This window comes from Heteronotia binoei, chromosome 4, assembly GCF_032191835.1.
Source record: "Heteronotia binoei isolate CCM8104 ecotype False Entrance Well chromosome 4, APGP_CSIRO_Hbin_v1, whole genome shotgun sequence".
Lineage (NCBI taxonomy): Eukaryota > Metazoa > Chordata > Lepidosauria > Squamata > Gekkonidae > Heteronotia > Heteronotia binoei.
The window spans coordinates 52,086,794-52,106,144 of NC_083226.1; the positions used below are offsets into that span (position 1 = coordinate 52,086,794).

Here is a 19,351-nt window from a genome sequence, read left to right on the forward strand (position 1 = left end):
CAAATTATTCCAAGTCTTTCTTCTTAATATTTTAATGCTTCAACTTATATTTTAAATGGAGGAGTGTTTTATAAGACACATTAAGCTGTTCTGATAAAGGACCATGTATATTGATAGCACCACAGGAAAGGAAAAGGAAAAGTCCCCTGTGCAACCACCAGTCATTTCCGACTCTGGGGTTACATTGCTTTCACGTTTTCACTGCAGACTTTTTACGGGGTGGTTTGCCATTGCCTTCCCCAGTCTTTTATACTTTCCCCCCAGCAAGCTAGGTACTCACTTTACCGACCTCGGAAGGATGGAAGGCTGAGTCAACCTTGGGCTGGCTACCTGAATCCAGCTTCCGCCGGAATCCAACTCAGGTCGTGAGCAGAGAGTTCAGACCACAGTACTGCAGTACTGCTGCTTTACCACTCTGCGCCATGGGGCCGCTCAGCACCACAGTCGCACCATAATTTATGGAACTGTTCTTAAACAACTTCCAAGTTGTGGAATCAGTCCTTACAGAAGCAGTACCTTACAGCAATAGCATTTTCACTGTTACAGAGGTTTTAAAAACCAGTCACTCATTTTACATGCAACGTCACATTATGGGCTGCACATTAAATGAATGTGCCTTAGACTCACATGCTCCCTCCTCCCATTCCCCCTTCATCTTCCCTTTGCACGCTGTGAACCCCTCTCTTTCCCCCTTGTTTTGAGGCACATCACAGTTGGCTGTTACACCCTAACTGGTGAACTATTACTTGCACTTTGTTATCCCAGTTAGAATTGCAGAGCCACAGAGTTCAGAAGCTTTGACAAATGATGGTTTGCCTTACAACAGTGAAGGAGGAGGTCATGCAAGGGAAAGAAGTAATCTGCAGTTCTGAGGCTTGTTCCTGCAATGCCAAACCACAGTTTAATGTTTCATCTGAACTATCCTGATGTGTTTGAGATATACTACTGTGATGGACTGCACTTTCAAAAGTTCAAAAGTGCTGTACAAACAGTTGAAGGACTGTGAAGTGTTAATTGTTTACAGAAACAGAGAGCTTGGATTGACAGGTGCTGCAAGCAATCTGATTAGTTACCATGAGCTAAGTAGATGCATGCAGGAGGAGAATTCATAAGGAATTCAGTCCTGACTGAGACCAGTTTAACGCAGACAGGAGAACTGGGAAAAGATAGCAAGGACAAGTGGGTAGTTAGATGGAGACTTTTACACTTGAGCCATGAAAGGGGATAGGTATTCTACAGAGAGAAGAAATTTAGCTACCTAGTCTAAACAGGGTGATAGCTCTGAAGAGTGAAGAGATTCCTGGTCTGGTGTGGTTAGAAACTGCCTTTGGAGAGCTTAAGAGTCAGTTAAAAAATCAAAAAGAGTACTGGTGTTTCAAGAGGAGTTTGGGTATTGGAAAGAGTATACCAGCCTTCTGGAAATGAGAAGAGTCAGTGAATACTAAAAAAAAAAGTGTACTATGGTGTTTGGAAAATACTGGACAAAAGCCTCTCAAAGATTTAAGTAACTGTGAACAGCTTAAGAAACTCTAATTAGTCTGAAACATAAGAACACATGTCTGTGCATATACTGAATTTATCTCAGAGTTACCTATACTGTATTACTCCAGAAATTTCAATCCCTGATTTCACCTGACCCTTCCCCTCTATGTTATATAAAAAGTTAATTTTGAATTTTAAAAAGTCTCAAGTGCAGTTTTCAGTAGTTTAACTTAAACTACAGGGTAATCCCAATACTTCCCTCAGGTTCCTGAGCTGAGCTAACAGTAAAATATCATAGACAAAGGGTGGATCAGTCAAAAGTCTTAAGGAAGGAAGGAAGAAAACAGACCACTAGGATTGCTCTGTCAGAAAAGAAAAGAAAGGAGGGAAAATCTTGCCTCTGAGGAAGGGAAGTGGATGGGAGATTTCAGAACTGAAGTAACATAGGAGACTTCAGAACTGAAGTAACAAACATTACTCAGAATAATAAAGACTATTCACAATATTGATGAGATGATACTTGTTTTGATTATTTAACTGTTTTACACCTGTTCCAAAATTGTTTTACAGCAAGACAGAGACTAATTCCATATGAAATATATGATTTCATATAAGAAATATCCCTCTGCCTAATACTTACACAAGTTGAATAAAGACATACCTTCAACATATTTTCTAGTTTTGTCCTCTCTTTCAACAGCAATTCATATTCACTATTGCAGGACTTGATAATAAGGTCTTTTTCAGCTATATCATTTACGAGTCTTTGCTGTTTGTCATCCCAGTGTTGCTGAGAAATATGAAAGGCTCTCTCAGTCTCCTTCAGCTTCTGCTGAAAAGCTGTAATTGTCACTATTGAGAAGAGAAACAAGGTGATGTACTCACTGAACTTAAAGTGAACACATTATTAAAACCAGCAGAAGCTATTTCTGTTCCCTTCCATCTAACAATACAACAGAAAAACAGCAAAGGAACAATGATATCTTGGAACTGAAGATTTCTTTCAATCTGTATTTGTACTATAGATTTATTACCATTAAAAAACACACAAGAATCCACACAAAGTTCCTGTTTTACAAGCGGGAAGCACAATGAGCTAAAGTAAAAGGCGGAATCATTTATATAAAATAGAGTAAATATGCAACATGAGGGGGGATATTTGATATGTTTTGATACAGTGGTACAAGATATATGGCACCAAACCTGCTGTCAGTCTTCTAAACCAATCCTGAACTAATTATAAACCCATAAACATTTCCAATAGCCAACTTGCCTAGATCAGTCATTTATGGCCTGAAAGGACCAAGTTTATCAAGAGTCCCCAACAGGTGTCCAGAAAGGTCTCCTTAACCCTACTGTACTGCTTCACTACAGTAACCCAGAAACACCAACCATATTGCATAGTGTCAAGATTTTGCAATGTGCAGAGTGAGTTTGGTTTTTGTTTATTTAATCACAGGGGCAGTGACGCTCTATATTCTTGGTGCTTGGGGGGGGGGCACAGTGGAAGGTCTTCTTGTGCCCTGGCCCCACTGATGGACCTCCTGATGGCACCTGGTTTTTTTGGCCACTGTGTGACACAGGGTGTTGGACTGGATGGGCCATTGGCCTGATCCAACATGGCTTCTCTTATGTTATTATGTTTGCCTCCTATAAATGTTGTGAGACCTCTGTGGGCAATTAGCATATCTCCATGTGATGAGGAGAGCCAAAGGCAAAAATATTCCTCCTGCAGAGCCTCTCTTCCCTCATGCAGTAATTTTTTTTTAACCAAGAACACAGAATAGTTAGTCTGCACCAGACAAAGGTCGGCAGATTCTGGTTGGCTCAGACTTTGAGAAATCAGGTGGGGGAAAAGAAAACTCTCAATGTAAAATGATCAAAAAGTGACATACGGTGAACATTTTATCCAAGACAGCAATATGAGAAATGGAGAGCTGGGATTATGCACGCAGTATTTATAAAGATCACTACCAATAACATGGTGCTTTACACAATTTTATAAGCAACCTGCCCCCAACAAACCTCAGCCTCCAATATTACAATCTTAATCTAACAATGGGAAGGATAAGGATAGAAATTTCCTTTAGCATTTCTGCCATAATGTTAATGAGATATATTTAAATCTGTTACTATGATTACATCAATGCACGCAGCTTGGAAGCATGCTTTCTCAAGGGGCGATTTCCTTCTGATCTTACTATAACTCCATAAGGAATGCAGAGAAACAACAGAACGGAGGGATACATTTCTCTAAGAAATGAAGAAAGGCTTGGAGCTACATGCCACATTTTTTGGATTGCAAGGAAGGAAGGAAGGAAGGAAGGAAGGAAGGAAGGAAGGAAGACAAATATATGGAGGGAGGGAGGGAGAGGTGTAAAGAAACTGATGGGGCAGTGGGAGCTTTGATAGCCACACAATATATTTGAAAGAGCCACATGTGGCTCCTGAGCTGCAGTTTGGCCACCCCTGACCAAAAAGAATTGTGGACTCTTTCTAATTGTAAGCCATTCTGAAGATCCGCTGCTCAAGAGGAGGGGTATACATCTTTAAAATAAGTAGATCTGTTAGGATATTCTCAGATACAGCATTCCATTTCATTTCACTACATTCTGCTATTCCTACCAGGTGCTTACTGAGACAAATGAACCTTTTTCCAGATCCAGACACTTGCATTTTGCTCAAAGTGTTTTAAAATATGTAATACAAAGAGAGATTAAAACAAAGAATAAACAGGGGGGAAGATACATCTAGCAACTTAGTCCAAACATATTCCTAAAGAATATAAAGACAGATGAAGGCCACAAAAGTCCACAGGGGATCCTTTCAGCCAGTAGGTCTCACTATACCACAAAGCAGACATTAAAGCACCAATCCCAGGCAATCAAAGAAAGAAAAGGAGAAGTCTCTAAGCAACTAGAGAGCAAAAGCATTAATTAAGCCACAACCTAGACGAAACCAGAGAAGCAACAAACTCAGGATTCAGCACTGAGAGCAGATCCAACATCTACAGCTCCTAAGTAACAAAAGAATGTTTTATAGCTATATTTCAGGTTGATCATCACTCTAGACATTAGTTATTATTATTTATTATTTACTAAATTGGATTTTGAACCACCCTCCCCTGTAAAAACAGGACTCAGGGAAGTGTGCAATATGAAATAAATACATAAAATACATAATAAAAAACAGAACAGTAAAAACACAAAAAGCAACCTAACAGATGATGCTAAAAATCAGGAAGCCCAAAACTACCTTTGAATACTGCAAACAAATAAATGCTCTACCCCTTACAATATTTGTGATGTTTTGCTGTTGCATATCAGAAAGGCAGATAAAAAATGTGGTTCTAAAGAGTTTGCCAGTGATATCTTGTTTCCAAAAACAAGAACAGAGATTTTGAAGATGAAGAATAATAATAACATTGCTTTCAGGCTTTGTTTTTTCCTCCTTGAAATCACATTGAATTTTTTTCTAAGGTAATAAAATTGAGAAAAGCAAGTAAGACTATAAGCAGTGAGATAGAAGGCAAGCTATGAAGAAACTTTCTGGAGAATGAAATGCACTTTTGATCAGAAGTTTTATCAAATGAAATGGTAGTTTTGTGGAACAGCAGATAGGAAAGGGTGAAAATGAGTGAAGGGACTGGGGAGGGCCTGAAATGCAACAGTTGTATCCTCTTTAGATTACACTGACCAGTTAAAGCCTTGCAATTGTAGACTTTGTTGTTTTATTAACTTGGGGTAGCAATAGCAAGTTATGTTGGGTGTGAACTCATAAGTGGGAGAGAAAGGGCAAATAAAAGGAACAAAAGAAAGATGAGATCAAAATGCTGTATCAACTCATGACTCCAAGGCTCTGTTCTATTAGAGTTGTAGTATGGGCTTTAACTCTTACCTTGAAGTTGTTCATTTTGTTTGCTTGCTTCACATAACTTGCCTTCTGCTGAATACCGTTCCAGACCAGCTTCTTTCCTTGCAACAGCAAGCTCATATTCAAGCCTTTGTCTAACATCCTCACCTTTCTCAACTGCAGCTCGCAACCTGGCAATCTGACTTAGGCATTTTGATAGCTGTGAAAGGAATTTGTACATACAGCTTAGGAGAGAGAGCTTTTCTTGTAGGTATTAAAGGCAATCCTCCCCACATACATACACATTGCAAATACTGTTTCTGAGGGTTTGCTGAACCCTGGGGGTCTTCTTTCATAGGGCAGCAACGCCGGTGTATAGCAAAACCAAAAACAAACGTCATGTATTATTATTAAGATCAAACAGAAAACACAATACAATATGTGAGTTCTCTAGAACTTCATCAGGCTGGACATTTTTTAAAAAAACTATAGGGGTGTGTATAAGAGCTTCGACTTCCATACTGCAGAAGCCTAATTAATGAGAAAACCAGTTATGTAAAACTTCATGTTATGAGAAACTTCACGTTCAGGTAATCTTTGATTGCATAAGGCTTATACAGTGCAAATATAGCTATATCTTCATTAAGGAATCCAATACTTGAGTTGTTATCAATCCTCATTCTTTGGTGTGCACATACGCAATAGATATGCAGGTCTACAGAAGTGTAGTTTGTCAGGCTTAGTTTAAGGTACTGGCTATCACATACAAACCTTTCACCATGGCCTCGGCTCTTCTTATTTGTGGAACTGCCCCACTATGATCTGCCATGACAACTTGGCTCAAGTCATCAGTGGCTTCGCAGGTGTGAACCTGCAAATGTGCAAAATCAACAACTGCCTATACACATGCTTTCTCTTTCCTTTGCACCCTCAAAAGTTCATTGATTCACAAATCTTGAGCAGCAGAAGACCCTTCTTCCTTATTTTTTTTTATGCAAGGGCTAAAAGGACTGAGATAAATTTTGCAAATTGCTAGAGTGATCTTAGGATCCTTATCACTGAGCAGAAGAGCCAGGGTTTCTGGGATATGGGGGGTACGGTTGGTTAAATAAAGGTTTAATATAGTAATTTCTCATAATCGCAAAAAAAAATATCTGCTTTTCAGCAGAACATGAAAGGATGCATCAATCCTGTTAAGGCCACAAGGGACATGCTTCCTCTGTTGTGGCTCCTGCCTTGTGGAATGGCCTTTCCACAAGCCATGCGAAAATGAACTATTCAAGAGGGCTTTTCTACATAAAATGGCTTTATAAATGATTAAGGACTGTGGTCTATATTGCTTTGTCTACCTTATTTAGGTAATTTCTGTACCAATTAATGTGGAGGTGTCAAATTTATGGTCCTTCAGGACACAACTGGACCACTCAAGGCTTTTATCAGGCCCGTGGCTCTTCTGTTCCTTCTCCTTCCCCTCCAGTGACATCCTTTGAAGTTCCGAGGCTGCCAAAGTTCCCAGCTCCTTCTGCTTTGTCTTTGCCTGGTTCAGCAGGAAGCTCTTCTGGGCTTAAAAAGAAATTACAGAATGGATTTTCCATTAAGGTCTCTGGGACCAAAGTAGTCTATGTGGTCCCAGAGACCTTAATGGAAAATCCATTCTGTGTTTTATTTGCAGCTTTGTCTGTGCTGCAATGTATTTCAATGGAGTGGAGCTCAAGTAGTTTCACTTTCCAGTGTTTGTATGGCCAATCGAAGTTGTTGCTTGCTGGTGTGGTCTCCCTGCAAATAAAAGGTTGATGCTTTGAGCCGTCTTGTCTCTGCTGAATGGACCTGAGAACCAGTGCCTTATGAGTACTCTTACCTGGGAACCCACAGCCAAAGAAAATATTACACTGGAGAGCCATTGCCAATCTGAGTAAACCTGGGGGCAGGGGGAGAAGCTTGCAGTGTCCAGCCATTTTTTTCCAGGGCTCAGAGCATTATATTTTTAGTTTATATTTTTAATTTCTGCTGTAATCCTTGTGCTTTTTCTTGATGTTTTCTTTTTAAAATTGAATTGCCAAAGCCCACTATTCCTCCCCCTTTCAATTTTAAACAAAATATTGCAAGAGATTTAAGCATATTTGTATTTTAAGTAAAAAAAAATCTTTAATTGTGCTTGTATCATTTATAAAGTTTATATCTCTGCTATTTGGCATTACATTTTATGACACGCATGGCCCGGTCCCACAAAGTCCCATTTATGTCAGATCCAGCCCTTCTAATTAATAAGTTCGACACCCCTTGCTTAAGTCATCATGTTAATACTTAAGCTGTGCTTCAGGTCTTTCAGGTGGTTCCAGACTTTTAAAATCTGAATGCATCAGTTACCAAATGCATTTTTGTAACTGGACTACTGGCTCACTATGTGTAATCTGCCATGACCCTGTGAGAAAGGAGGACAATAAATAACATAAATAAATAAGATGAATAAATGCAGTCCTAAATTCTGATTCTAACTTTTGGCGCTGCAAGCCATGGCAGGGTGGCTCAGGTTGAGTCGTCTAAAGCTGAATCTGATGAAGACAGAGGTCCTTTGCTTGAGTTGTGGTGGTCTGGGAAGGGAAATCCCTCTACCAGCTTTCGATGGGGCACCACTGGTACCGGCGCCCAAAGTCAGAAGTTTGGGGGTGCTACTGGAGCCCACATTGGTAATCGAGGCCCAGATAGCAGCCACTGAGAAATCTGCCTTTTACCACCTTAGGAGGGCACAACTGTTGGTCCCCTTCCTGGAGCACAGCGACCTAGCAACCGTGATCCATGCAACAGTCACCTCGAGACTAGACTACTGTAATGCCCTCTACATGGGGCTACCCTTGTCTCAGATCTGGAAACTGCAGTTGGTGCAGAACGCAACAACCAGGCTGTTATTGAGTCTCTCTATACAGGAGCACATACAGCCAAGGCTGCAGGAACTGCACTGGCTGCCAAAAGTATTCTGGATTCACTACAAGGCACTGGTTATTACCTTTAAAGCCCTATATGGCCGAGGACCTGTCTACCTTAGGAACCATCTCTCCCCACATGTTCCCCAGAGGGTACTTAGATCTGGATCACAGTATTTACTGTCAATCCCTGGGCTGAGGAGGCGAGACTGGAGGCTACCAGAGAAAGAGTCTTCTCAATTGCTGCCCCCCACTGGTGGAACCAATTCCCAGAAGATGTAAGGGCCTTGAGGGACCTTGCCCAGTTCCACAAGGCCTGTAAAACAGCTCTATTTCGACTTGCCTTTAGTTAAACTACAGTATAAGTAGATGCCCAACACCGCTGAATGTAATGGTACCAACACTAGCACCAAAAATTGTTTTAAACTATTTAAAACTGTTTTAAATTATTTAAAATTGTTAATTGGTAATGATTGTTAATTTTAGTTGTTTGCTTACTGTTTTATTGTTTGGGTTTGATTGTTGTTAGGACGGGATATAAATACGAGCAATAAATAAATAAATACATATTTTGTTTAGTTTATTTTATTTATCCATATTGTAAGATGCCTTAAGCTCCATGTGGGCCATTCCAGTCTTTCTAATTTTGAGATCTCTAGGAAGTGTCTAATGGGAGTGAATCCACAGATTATAGATCCTTGTGCAGGGCTCTTTTCAATTGCATCTAAAATTTGCATATTATGTTCTGGAGCCAAATTTTAATTGCTATTTTATATACCCTATTTCCTGCTGTTATCTTATGCAATATTTGAATTTTTTGTAAGTATTTTAGCTTTGCTTTTTTAGCTTCTGTAATTTTTTTCTGATTTGTGCTGGTCGTTGACCGTATTAAAATCAAATGAACAACAACAAAAAGCTCCATATGGAAAAAAGGTAGCTAATTAACATTTTAAATAAAGGTCAAGTCATATAGTAATACACATCACATTATATGAAAAAGTTTTACATAAAGATGCAGCACTTACTTCTTCATTATGACTTGTAGTTAAATCCAGTTTTTCTTCCATGGCTCGATGGAGTTTCCTTCTCAGCTCTTCCTCAGTATCCATGTCTGGTTCTCTGCTATTGGGCAGAGATGTCTTTCTACCATGCCTGCTTCAAAATACAAGCATTTTAACAGTGTTATATCAGCTCTAAAGTTCAGGAGTTCAGCTTTAATAACTACTGGTAAATCTTCACACAGCGCTCCAAAGATGCAGCAACTAATTAAACTAAGAACACCACGATACCTCTTAACAGTCTGTCATATTTATTTTAAATTGCAATGATTATCCATAAAATCTCTGTGCCCTATATTATTGTACAAGGCTTCTGCCACACTAAATACTTCTCTTTTAGCAGTGATGCAAAATAATTTTTTTGTATCCTTAAACAGAAAAATAAAAACCATTCCAACTTCTCAACTGTGTGGGAAAATAAATATTTCACTACTTACAAAACTGAGCCTCAAGATTTGGGTTTCAGTTAATATCCAAAAACTGAACAAGCATCATTGACAGACCAATTTTGTGAGCTAGCCATAAACAAATTGGACAATGGAAAACAGAATGCTGACAATCTATTTAAGTAAGTATCAACATTCATGACCATATCTTTGTAGTTGGATATTCATAACAGTATTCTGGAATTTATTAGGGTTTATTCCTATTTTTGAAGAACTCAGGCCAGTGCGAAGTGACCCACTCTACTGCATCCTGACAACCTTATAAATTAGGACTAGAGTGACAAAAATCATGAGGGAGGACATGGTTACCTAATGAAAAGAGCTGAGAGCCAACTCAAAAGGACATTAAAGTCACCATTCAGCAAGTAGTTGTCTGTTTCCATAGGGACAGTTCCTATATCATCAACAATAGTGTGAAGGGTGATGCTGCAGGAAGAAATCATGCATATGGTCCCACCCACGTGATTGGCTTTTATCAAACATTACTAGGAGCAACCTGGGAACAGTCACAGCTGGTATTGTATGCATCAGGCCATATTTCTAATGGGAAGCAGAAAGAGAAGCTGATTGATTTGAATAGAGCCAAGGGAAAAAACCAAGTGTATATCAGATGAACACACAGCTTGTGGTTTAATTACTGTAATATTAGTGTTATTGTAAGATGAACGTACACAATTACCCTATCTTTTTTTGACAGTGAAAACTTATTAGAAGCCAACTAAATTTTACCTCCTAACTACTTCTTCAGCTGGCATCTCAAATAGAAGTAGGAGATTTAAAAAAAAAATAGAACAGAACTACATATGGATCTGGTACAATTGTACTGATGTTACTATGGCAGCCACACCCAAAGGAATGAAGAAGAAAAGAAGGATAAATAAAGAGGGGACTCAGAAGAATAGATGTGCTGTTTTAAATACTATTTTAAAATATATTTTAAAAGAAAGATTCAACAGAGAGAAAATGAAATATGAAAAATTATCTTAAAGATTGTAGCATCATATCATGTCTTTTTTTGAGCAATGCACAGGAACGCAGTTCTGGCTGGCTTGGTGTCAGGGGGTGTGGCCTAATGTGCAAATGAGTTCCTGCTGGGATTTGGTAGAAAAAACCCTGTGCAAAACAATGGTAAAGACAGGGATGTGATCTAATATGCAAATGAGTTCCTGCTGGGCTTTTTCTACAAAAAAGCCATGTGTCTGTGAGAAAGGCAATCCATCTAGCTGATGACCCTCCTACTTTCCCATTGGCTAAGATGTGTATCGCTCAATGTAGAACAACCCCACCCTCCAGCCCCAGGACAGATGAGGCAAGGGCCACTGGGAAAGCTGTCTTTTCATCCTACTAGCCAGTTCTACCAGGATGTTGCTTGGCAGTTCTCGGAGAACTCACTCAGCCTCACCTACTTCACAGGGTGTCTGTTGTGGGGAGGGGACGGGAAAGGAGATTGTAAGCTGCTCTGAGACTCCCGAGTATAAATCCAGTCTCCTCTTCCTCTCATTCTTTGTTTCCTCTCTTCTCCTATCCTACCCCTGAGGATCTTGAGGCACACTGGAGACCCCCTCCACATCTCCACCACTAACAACAACCATGTGAGGTAAGCCAAGCTAAGCAACCAGCCCTGGGTGACCCATATGACAGGGTCCTGGATCAGAAAGGGAGGGGTCGGAACCTTGCTCTCCCAGATCCCCCCACTCCCAGTTCTCATTCCTCCCGCATTTCCCATAGATGCAGTGGGGTGGCAAGGCTGAGGAGAAGGTTTGATGGAGATGCCATTTCCAAAATCTCCAGGGGGTGCCTTTTGTCCTCCCACAACCCCTTTCCCCTCACAGTCTGAGTTGGGAGGAAGAGGACACCACCACCCACACGCCCCGAAACTCACTCTGCCTCCTGGTTCTGCAGCTGTTCATATGTGCAGTGATGACAGCAATGACCCTTTCCCCCTTCATTCCTCCACTCACTTCTGAAGCTAGGATGTCTTTCCCCTCAGAGACTGCCCTGTCTCTCAATCTACACACCGGTCCTCCTCTTCCTCCCTCCCCATCAGCAAATTGCTACTCCATGTGTCCACTCTCACCAGCCCCCTTCATGGTTCACCACTGGAAAAAACATGAAGCTGGTAGGTATGGCAGTGCTGGCCTCTTAGCTCCCCCTCCCCATGTAGTGGCTTTGCTGATCCTTGCTGATGGAGGAGGCAGAAGAGATAAAACTACTTTTTCACCAACTTTGCTGCCATTCCTCCAACACTATTTTAACCCAGCCTTAACCCACCCCTAGAGCCCCATGGTGCAGAGTGGTAAGCTGCAGTACTGCAGTCCAAGCTCTGCTCACAACCTGAGTTTGATCCCGGCGGAAACTGGGTTCAGGTAGCCAGCTCAAGGTTGACTCAGCCTTCCATCCTTTCGAGGTCGGTAAAATGAGTACCCAGCTTGCGGGAGGTGGTGGGAGTGTAGATGACTGGGGAAGCCAATGGCAAACCACCCCGTAAGAAGAACAAAATAGGAGTCAAGTTGCACCTTTAAGACCAACTTAGTTTTATTCAGAACGTAAGCTTTCGTGTACTCTCTAAGCACACTTCATCAGACAAGGAATCCGGTACTAGTACCGGATTCCTCGTCTGATGAAGTGTGCTTAGAGAGTACACAAAAGCTTACATTCTGAATAAAATTAAGTTGGTCTTAAAGGAGCAACTTGACTCCTATTTTGTTCTACTACTTCAGACCAACATGGCTGACTACTTGGATCCACCCCGTAAAAAGTCTGCCATGAAAATGTCATGATGTGACGTCACCCCAGAGTCGGAAATGACTGGTGCTTGCATGGGGGACTACCTTTATGGGGGGGTTTTTAAACCCACCCTCGTCCTTTCCTTTCTATTTCTTGACAGCTTCAACAACACACACTTCACCATGTGTGCCCACCTGCTCCTCTCCCAAGCCTTTCCTCCATTGCACCAGTTGCTCACGAGCTGGATAAGAGCCCTGGGCCGGCTGGTTCTGGTCCCGGGTGCCACGTTTGACACCATTTAAGAACTTCCAGCAATTCCTAGAATAGTATGACACCACTTCCAGCCCTATCCAAAGTAACATAACACTCTCACAACAACTATTTTCCCCCTCCCACTGGCTGCAAGAAATAAGAGCTAGAGGAAGAAGATCTTCCTAGCAGGTGGTTTGTGAAAAGTCCAAGTTCAGATGATCCGCTAGCCATAGTTAGTTTGATTAAAGAACGATTTAATGTGACATCTGAACTGAGCCAATGTTGCATTTTATTTTAATTATCAAAGATAAACTTTCAATTTAATTTCAGAAGTCATAAGATTGATTAGAAAAGTCAAGACAATCGCTCTCTTTCCTTTTGTCTACATTCTCTGGACAATGAACATTATCCTCATAATTTATATCCTTTTACAGCTAAAAAGACAAACTTTCCTTGCTTCCATAAATCTTGAGGACACACTAAAATCAACAACACATACATTTATGTGACTATTGTAATCACATTATCTTAATAAAAATCATCATTCATATTTACTCATGTATAATGAGCCACTGAAACAGTGCCAAATCTGCCTTCACAGAACAGAACCAAATACTACTGGGCAAAGACTTACAGAAATCTATAGCCACAATTCAGAGAACTAACTCTACACAATTGCAGGGCCCTTCTGAATCTCTTCCAGGCAGTCCATCCTTACAAAATGGAAATGTTCAAAACAAGTGTAGAATGTTTCAACATGGGAAGAAGTAAGAACTCCCCTTGGCATTCCTAGAAATGCTATCTGGATTATGACCTATTGCAAGGTTGCCAACTCCATGTACAGAAATCCCTGGAGATTTGGGGTGGTGCCCAGGGAGGGGAGGATACTCAGCAGGGATCTGATGCCCTAGGGTCCACCTTTCAAAACTGTCATTTCCTCTACTCAACCAAATCTCTGTCATCTAGCTATCAGTTGCAGTTCCCAAAGATTTCAGGCACCACCTGGAAGTTGGCAACCTGAAGCCTGTGTGGTCTTTCTGTATAAGAAACTAAGGTTGATTAGTATGAGGAAGTATGAGAAAAACATCAGGGAGCAAGCAAGGGTAGAAGAATAAGTGAATAGGGCAAGGAAAAACGAAGGGAAGGAATGGGATTCTTCATAGTCTCTATTTGCTTGTAGGGTATCTGATATACTTGCTCAGATTGTCCTTTAACCTGGGCCATCTTCCTTAGAAATTCACAGGACAATCTTATGCAGAGTTACTCCAGATAAAATCTATTACTCTCAATCAGCTTAAACTGGAAAATATAAAGTCTTTAACGAAGAAGGCTGCTTTATATACAGAGTCATCTAAACCGAGCCTTTGGAATAAGGCAGATTCATTCTAAATAAATAGAGTTTGAACCCCTACTTGCATGCAATGGAAGTTCACTGGGTGGCCCTGGGACAGTCACACTCTCTCAGCCTAACCAACCTCAAAGGGTCGTTGTGAGGGTAAAACAAAGGAGAAGAGAACAATGTAAGCTGCTTTGGGCCCTCACTGTGGAGAAGAACAAGGTACAAAAATAATTAAATTTTAAAAAGATTCAATAAACTGGCGGCGGGGAACTTTAAAATCTGGAAGCAAAAGCTGGAAAATGGTGCAGAGACAAAGTTACACCAGTGAAGCAAATATCCAAGACATTTACGGCAATAAGAATGACTATTTGCTTTTCAAAGAGGTGATAAGACTGAGAAAAAAGTAGTACTTTAAAGCATTAAATAGGCTCTTAAGTAGGCTGTAAAACATAGACTTAGTGTGAAGGCAATCTAAATGTTTCCATCACAAGCTTGCCACCTTGACATGCACAAAGCCAGATCACGGGGCAGTGGAGGAAATACATTTTATGGCATGCTTTTTAGTACCATAATATTGAGCAGTTTTCACACATAAAATCCCATGTCCCTTTATTATTATTCCTCGGAGATAAGTATGATTTCACCAGATACTTCTCTCCAAGAAAAAAACAACACTTTCGCTATTTGGTGTAAACTGCCCAGCATTTCGATCCTGAACATTTATGCCTATGTACTTGATTGTAATATCAGAACAGGATAGTTTGACACAGTACATGGCACAAGTAACAAGCATGACCATTCTAAGCCAGAACAGAGCACAGGCTGATGCTGGTATTGCAGACATTGCTTTACCTGTAACATTGCAATGATTCTTTTATAACCATGTGCATTCCAACAATACGTTTATTTCTTGAGGAAGCTGAAAACACTATGTTGCGATCACCTTTTACAACTAACATAACATTTGCACTTTCAGCCTGATCCTATTCAAATTTATTCAGAATTAATTTCCCAAATGAACTCAGTTGAACATTCTGCTGATTAAACTTGTGTCAGATCAGATTATTGGTATAGCTGCAATGCTGCATACATTTCCATAGCTACATTTCCTCCTTTTTTGTTTTTTAATTAGAAATGGTTTGCTGTTTGACATGCTAATGCCACCCATGAGACATATATGAAGTAGTAGAGCAACTATAACCCTAAACTTTCACTCAGCTATTAACTACACACTTCAACCCTGCAGACTAATTCAGATTTTTAAAATTCTATTTTAAGTCAATAAAACTTTACCAAAATCTGGGTTTTCAAGCTCTACTGTAGGAACCCTGGAGCTCCCTGGAACTTATTTATTATGTGCTGCTCAATTAGATCCTCAATGGCAAAGGTGTAGTAGCCATTGTGCTATAATGGTTAGAGTACTGGACCAGGAACTGGGAAACCCATTTCATCCCCACTCTGCCATGGAAGCTAGCTACGTGACCTTGGGACAGTCACACATTCTCAAACTAACCTACCTCACAAGGTTGTTGTAAGAATAAAACAGAAAACGAAAGAATGTTGGAAAAGCAGGTTAGGATGAGACAGAATAACAGGCCCAGTGGGCTTCATGGCACATGCTCTCAGTGCCACTAGCATGTTTACCGAAGGAGCTGTTAACATTTAAGGTAACAAAAAGGTAATACATTAGAAAACCATTGAGTTATAAAGACAGATTCAGACACGCAAGCATATACCTAGAATAAAATTTTGTTGGTCTTAAAAGATGGATTCAGACTTTGTTCTTAAGTTGTTAGGCATCAAATGTTGAATGCATTTAACTTCTATTTGACAGATGACTAAATTATTTTGTTCATCACTTAAACAGGATGCTCTATTAACGGCATTTTAAATCAAATGTTTCTGCATAGCTATAAAATAATGTGACATGACAATTAACTAATTTTCTTTTTTTTACTGTGTTCCTCTTCTAAACAAATCATACTCCCCCATACATCTATTTAACATCACAAATAGTTCAAACAGTGTTCATCACTGAACAGATCTTATTATTTTAAACTCCTGAAGGTATTTATACCCCACCTCACAAGCAAAAAAGGTTTTCTTGGCACTACACAAAAATAATCAAATGCTCATCACAAAGATCAGTAGACCAAGAATACCACATGCCATCAACAGAGGTGAAGAGCTTGGGGGTATTCCTAAATGCCTCTCTATCTATGGAAGCCCAGGTTGCCGCCACTGAAAGGGCCGCCTTTTTCCATCTCAGATAGGCCTAAGAGTTGGCCTTGGCCCCCATGATTTAGCCACAGTGATTCATGCAACGGTCACTTCCAGATTAGACTATTGTAACTCTCTCTATGTGGGGCTGCCCTTGACTCTGCTCTAGAAACTCCAGCAGGTGCAGAACACAGCAGCGCGGTTAGTAGCATCGAGGCCTATACGGGCACAGATACATCCAGTTCTGTATGAACTGAACTAGCTACCCATCAAGTACCAGATCCGTTTCAAGGTGTTGGTCCTTACCTTTAAGGCCCTCTATGGCCTAGGGCCTGCATATCTTCGGGACCACCTCTCCTCATACTAGCCCCCCCCCCCCGGGCTCTGAGATCATCCACACGACATTTTCTCATGATCCCTGGTCCTATGGATGCCCAACTGGCCACAATGAGGGCCAGGGCCTTTTCAGTCTGGGCCCCTACCTGGTGGAATGAGCTCCCGCTGGAGATCCGGGTCCTGCCAGACTTATCTAATTTCGCAGGACCTGTAAAATGGAGCTCTTCCACCAGGCTTTTAACTGATCTAATGAGCATCCTTTGAAATGTTTGCTTCCCCCAGCACCTTACTATCTAGGTGTTTAAGTTGTGCCAATTGTCTGGATTATGGTCCTAAACTGTGCCAATTATCTGAAGCTGTGCCAAAGCTGTGCCAATTTTCTGAAGCTGTACCAATTGTTTGAATTGTGATCTCAGGCTATGCCAATCGTCTGAATTATGGTCTTTTTGGTTTAATTTATACGTATTATATTTATGAGATAGCTTAATTTTGATATGCTTAATTTTATATGCCTCATTTATTGTTATTGTAATGTTTTAATGTTGTAAGCTGCTCTGAGCCCGCTTGCAGGATAGGGCAGGGTATAGATCGCAAATTAAATTTAAATTAAATAAACAATAAAACAACATCATAATTCAGCAGCACTAAACACAAACATATAACCTTCATAAAGAATAAACGCCATGGGGGGTATACTATGCATCCAGTACCCAACCAGGCACTGTGATTAAAGGACCATCTCACTTACTGTTTGCAATCACAACAAACAAGTACTACCTTTGCTTCTGTGTTCAGACTAGTTGCTAGGTCAGGTGGGCTATTCAACTATCTGAAAGAAACTAAAGCAGCTGAAGATCAAACTATACGAATGACTACATGAAATCCTTGCTGGCATATTCTCTACAGGCTGGATGAACAGAGATCGGAAATAAGCATCTAAGATCCACTCAACACAATCATGCAATTTTGCAGGAGAGAGATTATCTAAACGATAATGAAACATGCGCCCTGAAGCAAAACATTCCAAAACACTTGGAAGGTAAGGCATGACGATACTACCCCAGGTCACATTTAGCTCTTTGTCCCACTTAGCTAAGTTTCTTATAGCATGCCCCCTTTATCTGTAAAGTTACACAGCAAGCTGCTGTTAAACAGACAAAGCTTTCCACTCTGAATATGAGCTAGGAAAGAGACTACCTTAAGAACTTCTGCTCCTTTTTTCAAATCTGAAGAAACCCTGTCAGAAACAGGTAACAGTAATCAATTATCAGGCTTCTCCCTCTCTCTTGTTGGTCCTACTTATATAGCAGAAGCGTTACAGGACGAGGTTGAAAACGTCACAGGTTTTAACTCCAAATGGGTGGACACATCGCCGGACAACCTTCCTTGCTGAACTTAATCTTCCATATCACAGAAAGCTGAACTTTCTAACACCTACACTCTTCAAAAGAAACCGACCCCGAGCCACCTCCATCTACCAGTATCATTCCTAAAGCAAACCTGTCACTTCTCACACGCGAGGATCCCTTCTTCATACCTTCCCGTCACGCCTACAGTTCAAAGGGACAGCAGTAAGGTCGTATGAAATCACTGCCAGGAATAACCCAGAAAGCCCAGCAAGTACAATGCGGGCGCTAGGACCCAGAATGAACAGGAAAGCCAAGCCACTCCCAGTACTTTCGAAGAGGGCTTTTACAACGGCTACTACCGGTAACAGCTCGGAAGTTGCCTTTGAAGCTGCAACCAACCCCATAGCTTCGTCCCTCCTTCCTGCATTAGAACACCGCTTTTCATTTGAAGAACTGGGGATTGTGATGCGACGAGATCTAAGAGACGGAGTATCGAGGATCTACCCTCCCTGTTTTTACTTCAAGTTGATGTGTGGAGCATGCGCAACCAGCAGGGTGTAGCCCTTTCCCGCTCTGTTTGCCGCTCTAACCAAGTATCCAAGCGAACATTTGAAGAGCCGACAATTATAGCGAAAGAAGTGTGCATAAAATAAGACTAAGACTACAGTTGCATTTTTTCCCTACTTTATATGCATTTTCTGTATTCTTTTCTAAACACTCCAATCCTGAGCGTATTTACTTCGAGGTAAATCCCAATGGGCGAAATGAGCCTTATTCCCGAATTTGTGTATTTAGGGTTGCAGGCAAAATATTAATATTCAAACATCCAAATGCCCAAACCGAAATGCTATTCTCCAATACCTGATGGTGCTAGCAGTGAATCATAAACAGAAATTACTCCATTGTAAGCTCGTTTACCTTAGAAATAAGCTTAGACATACCTGTTATTAAGACGAACCAAATTGACATTAAACATTTTGCCGGCATTCGGGCTCCCCCAGAAGTCTGGATATTACAAATAGGGTTGCCAAGTCCAATTCATGAAATATCTGGGGACTTTGGGGGTGGAGCCAGGAGCAAGGGTGTGACAAGCATAATTGAACTCCAAAGGGAGTTCTGGCCATCACATTTAAAGGGACAGCACACCTTTTAAATGCCTTCCTTCCATAGGAAATAATGGAGGATAGGGGCACCTTCTTTGGGGACTCATAGAATTGGACCCCCTGGTCCAATCTTTTTGAAGCTTATGGCATATATTGGAGAGAGCCACTGGATGCTATACTGAAAATCTGGTGCCTCTACCTCAAAAAACAGGGCCCGCAGAGCCCCAGATACCCGCAGATCAATTCTCTATTATTTTTATTGGAAT

General features: G+C 40.8%; 1 protein-coding gene across 2 annotated transcripts in view; it reads right to left on the bottom strand.

The window, feature by feature from the left end:
- Positions 1-19,059, bottom strand: part of CCDC171 (coiled-coil domain containing 171) — a 209,692-nt gene extending 190,633 nt beyond the window's left edge. Inside the window, exons 1-4 of one of the 2 annotated variants that reach the window (XM_060237258.1) lie at positions 18,924-19,059; positions 9,281-9,410; positions 5,380-5,554; positions 2,144-2,334 (exon numbers count right to left, since the gene is read on the bottom strand). In XM_060237258.1, the coding sequence (XP_060093241.1) occupies positions 2,144-2,334; positions 5,380-5,554; positions 9,281-9,410; positions 18,924-18,958 (531 nt within the window). In that variant the 5' untranslated portion in view covers positions 18,959-19,059. Of the gene's footprint in view, positions 1-2,143; positions 2,335-5,379; positions 5,555-9,280; positions 9,411-18,170; positions 18,189-18,923 lie in introns of those variants that run through there. The other variant, XM_060237259.1, reaches the window with a different exon arrangement.
- Between the last annotated feature and the right edge of the window lie 292 nt (positions 19,060-19,351).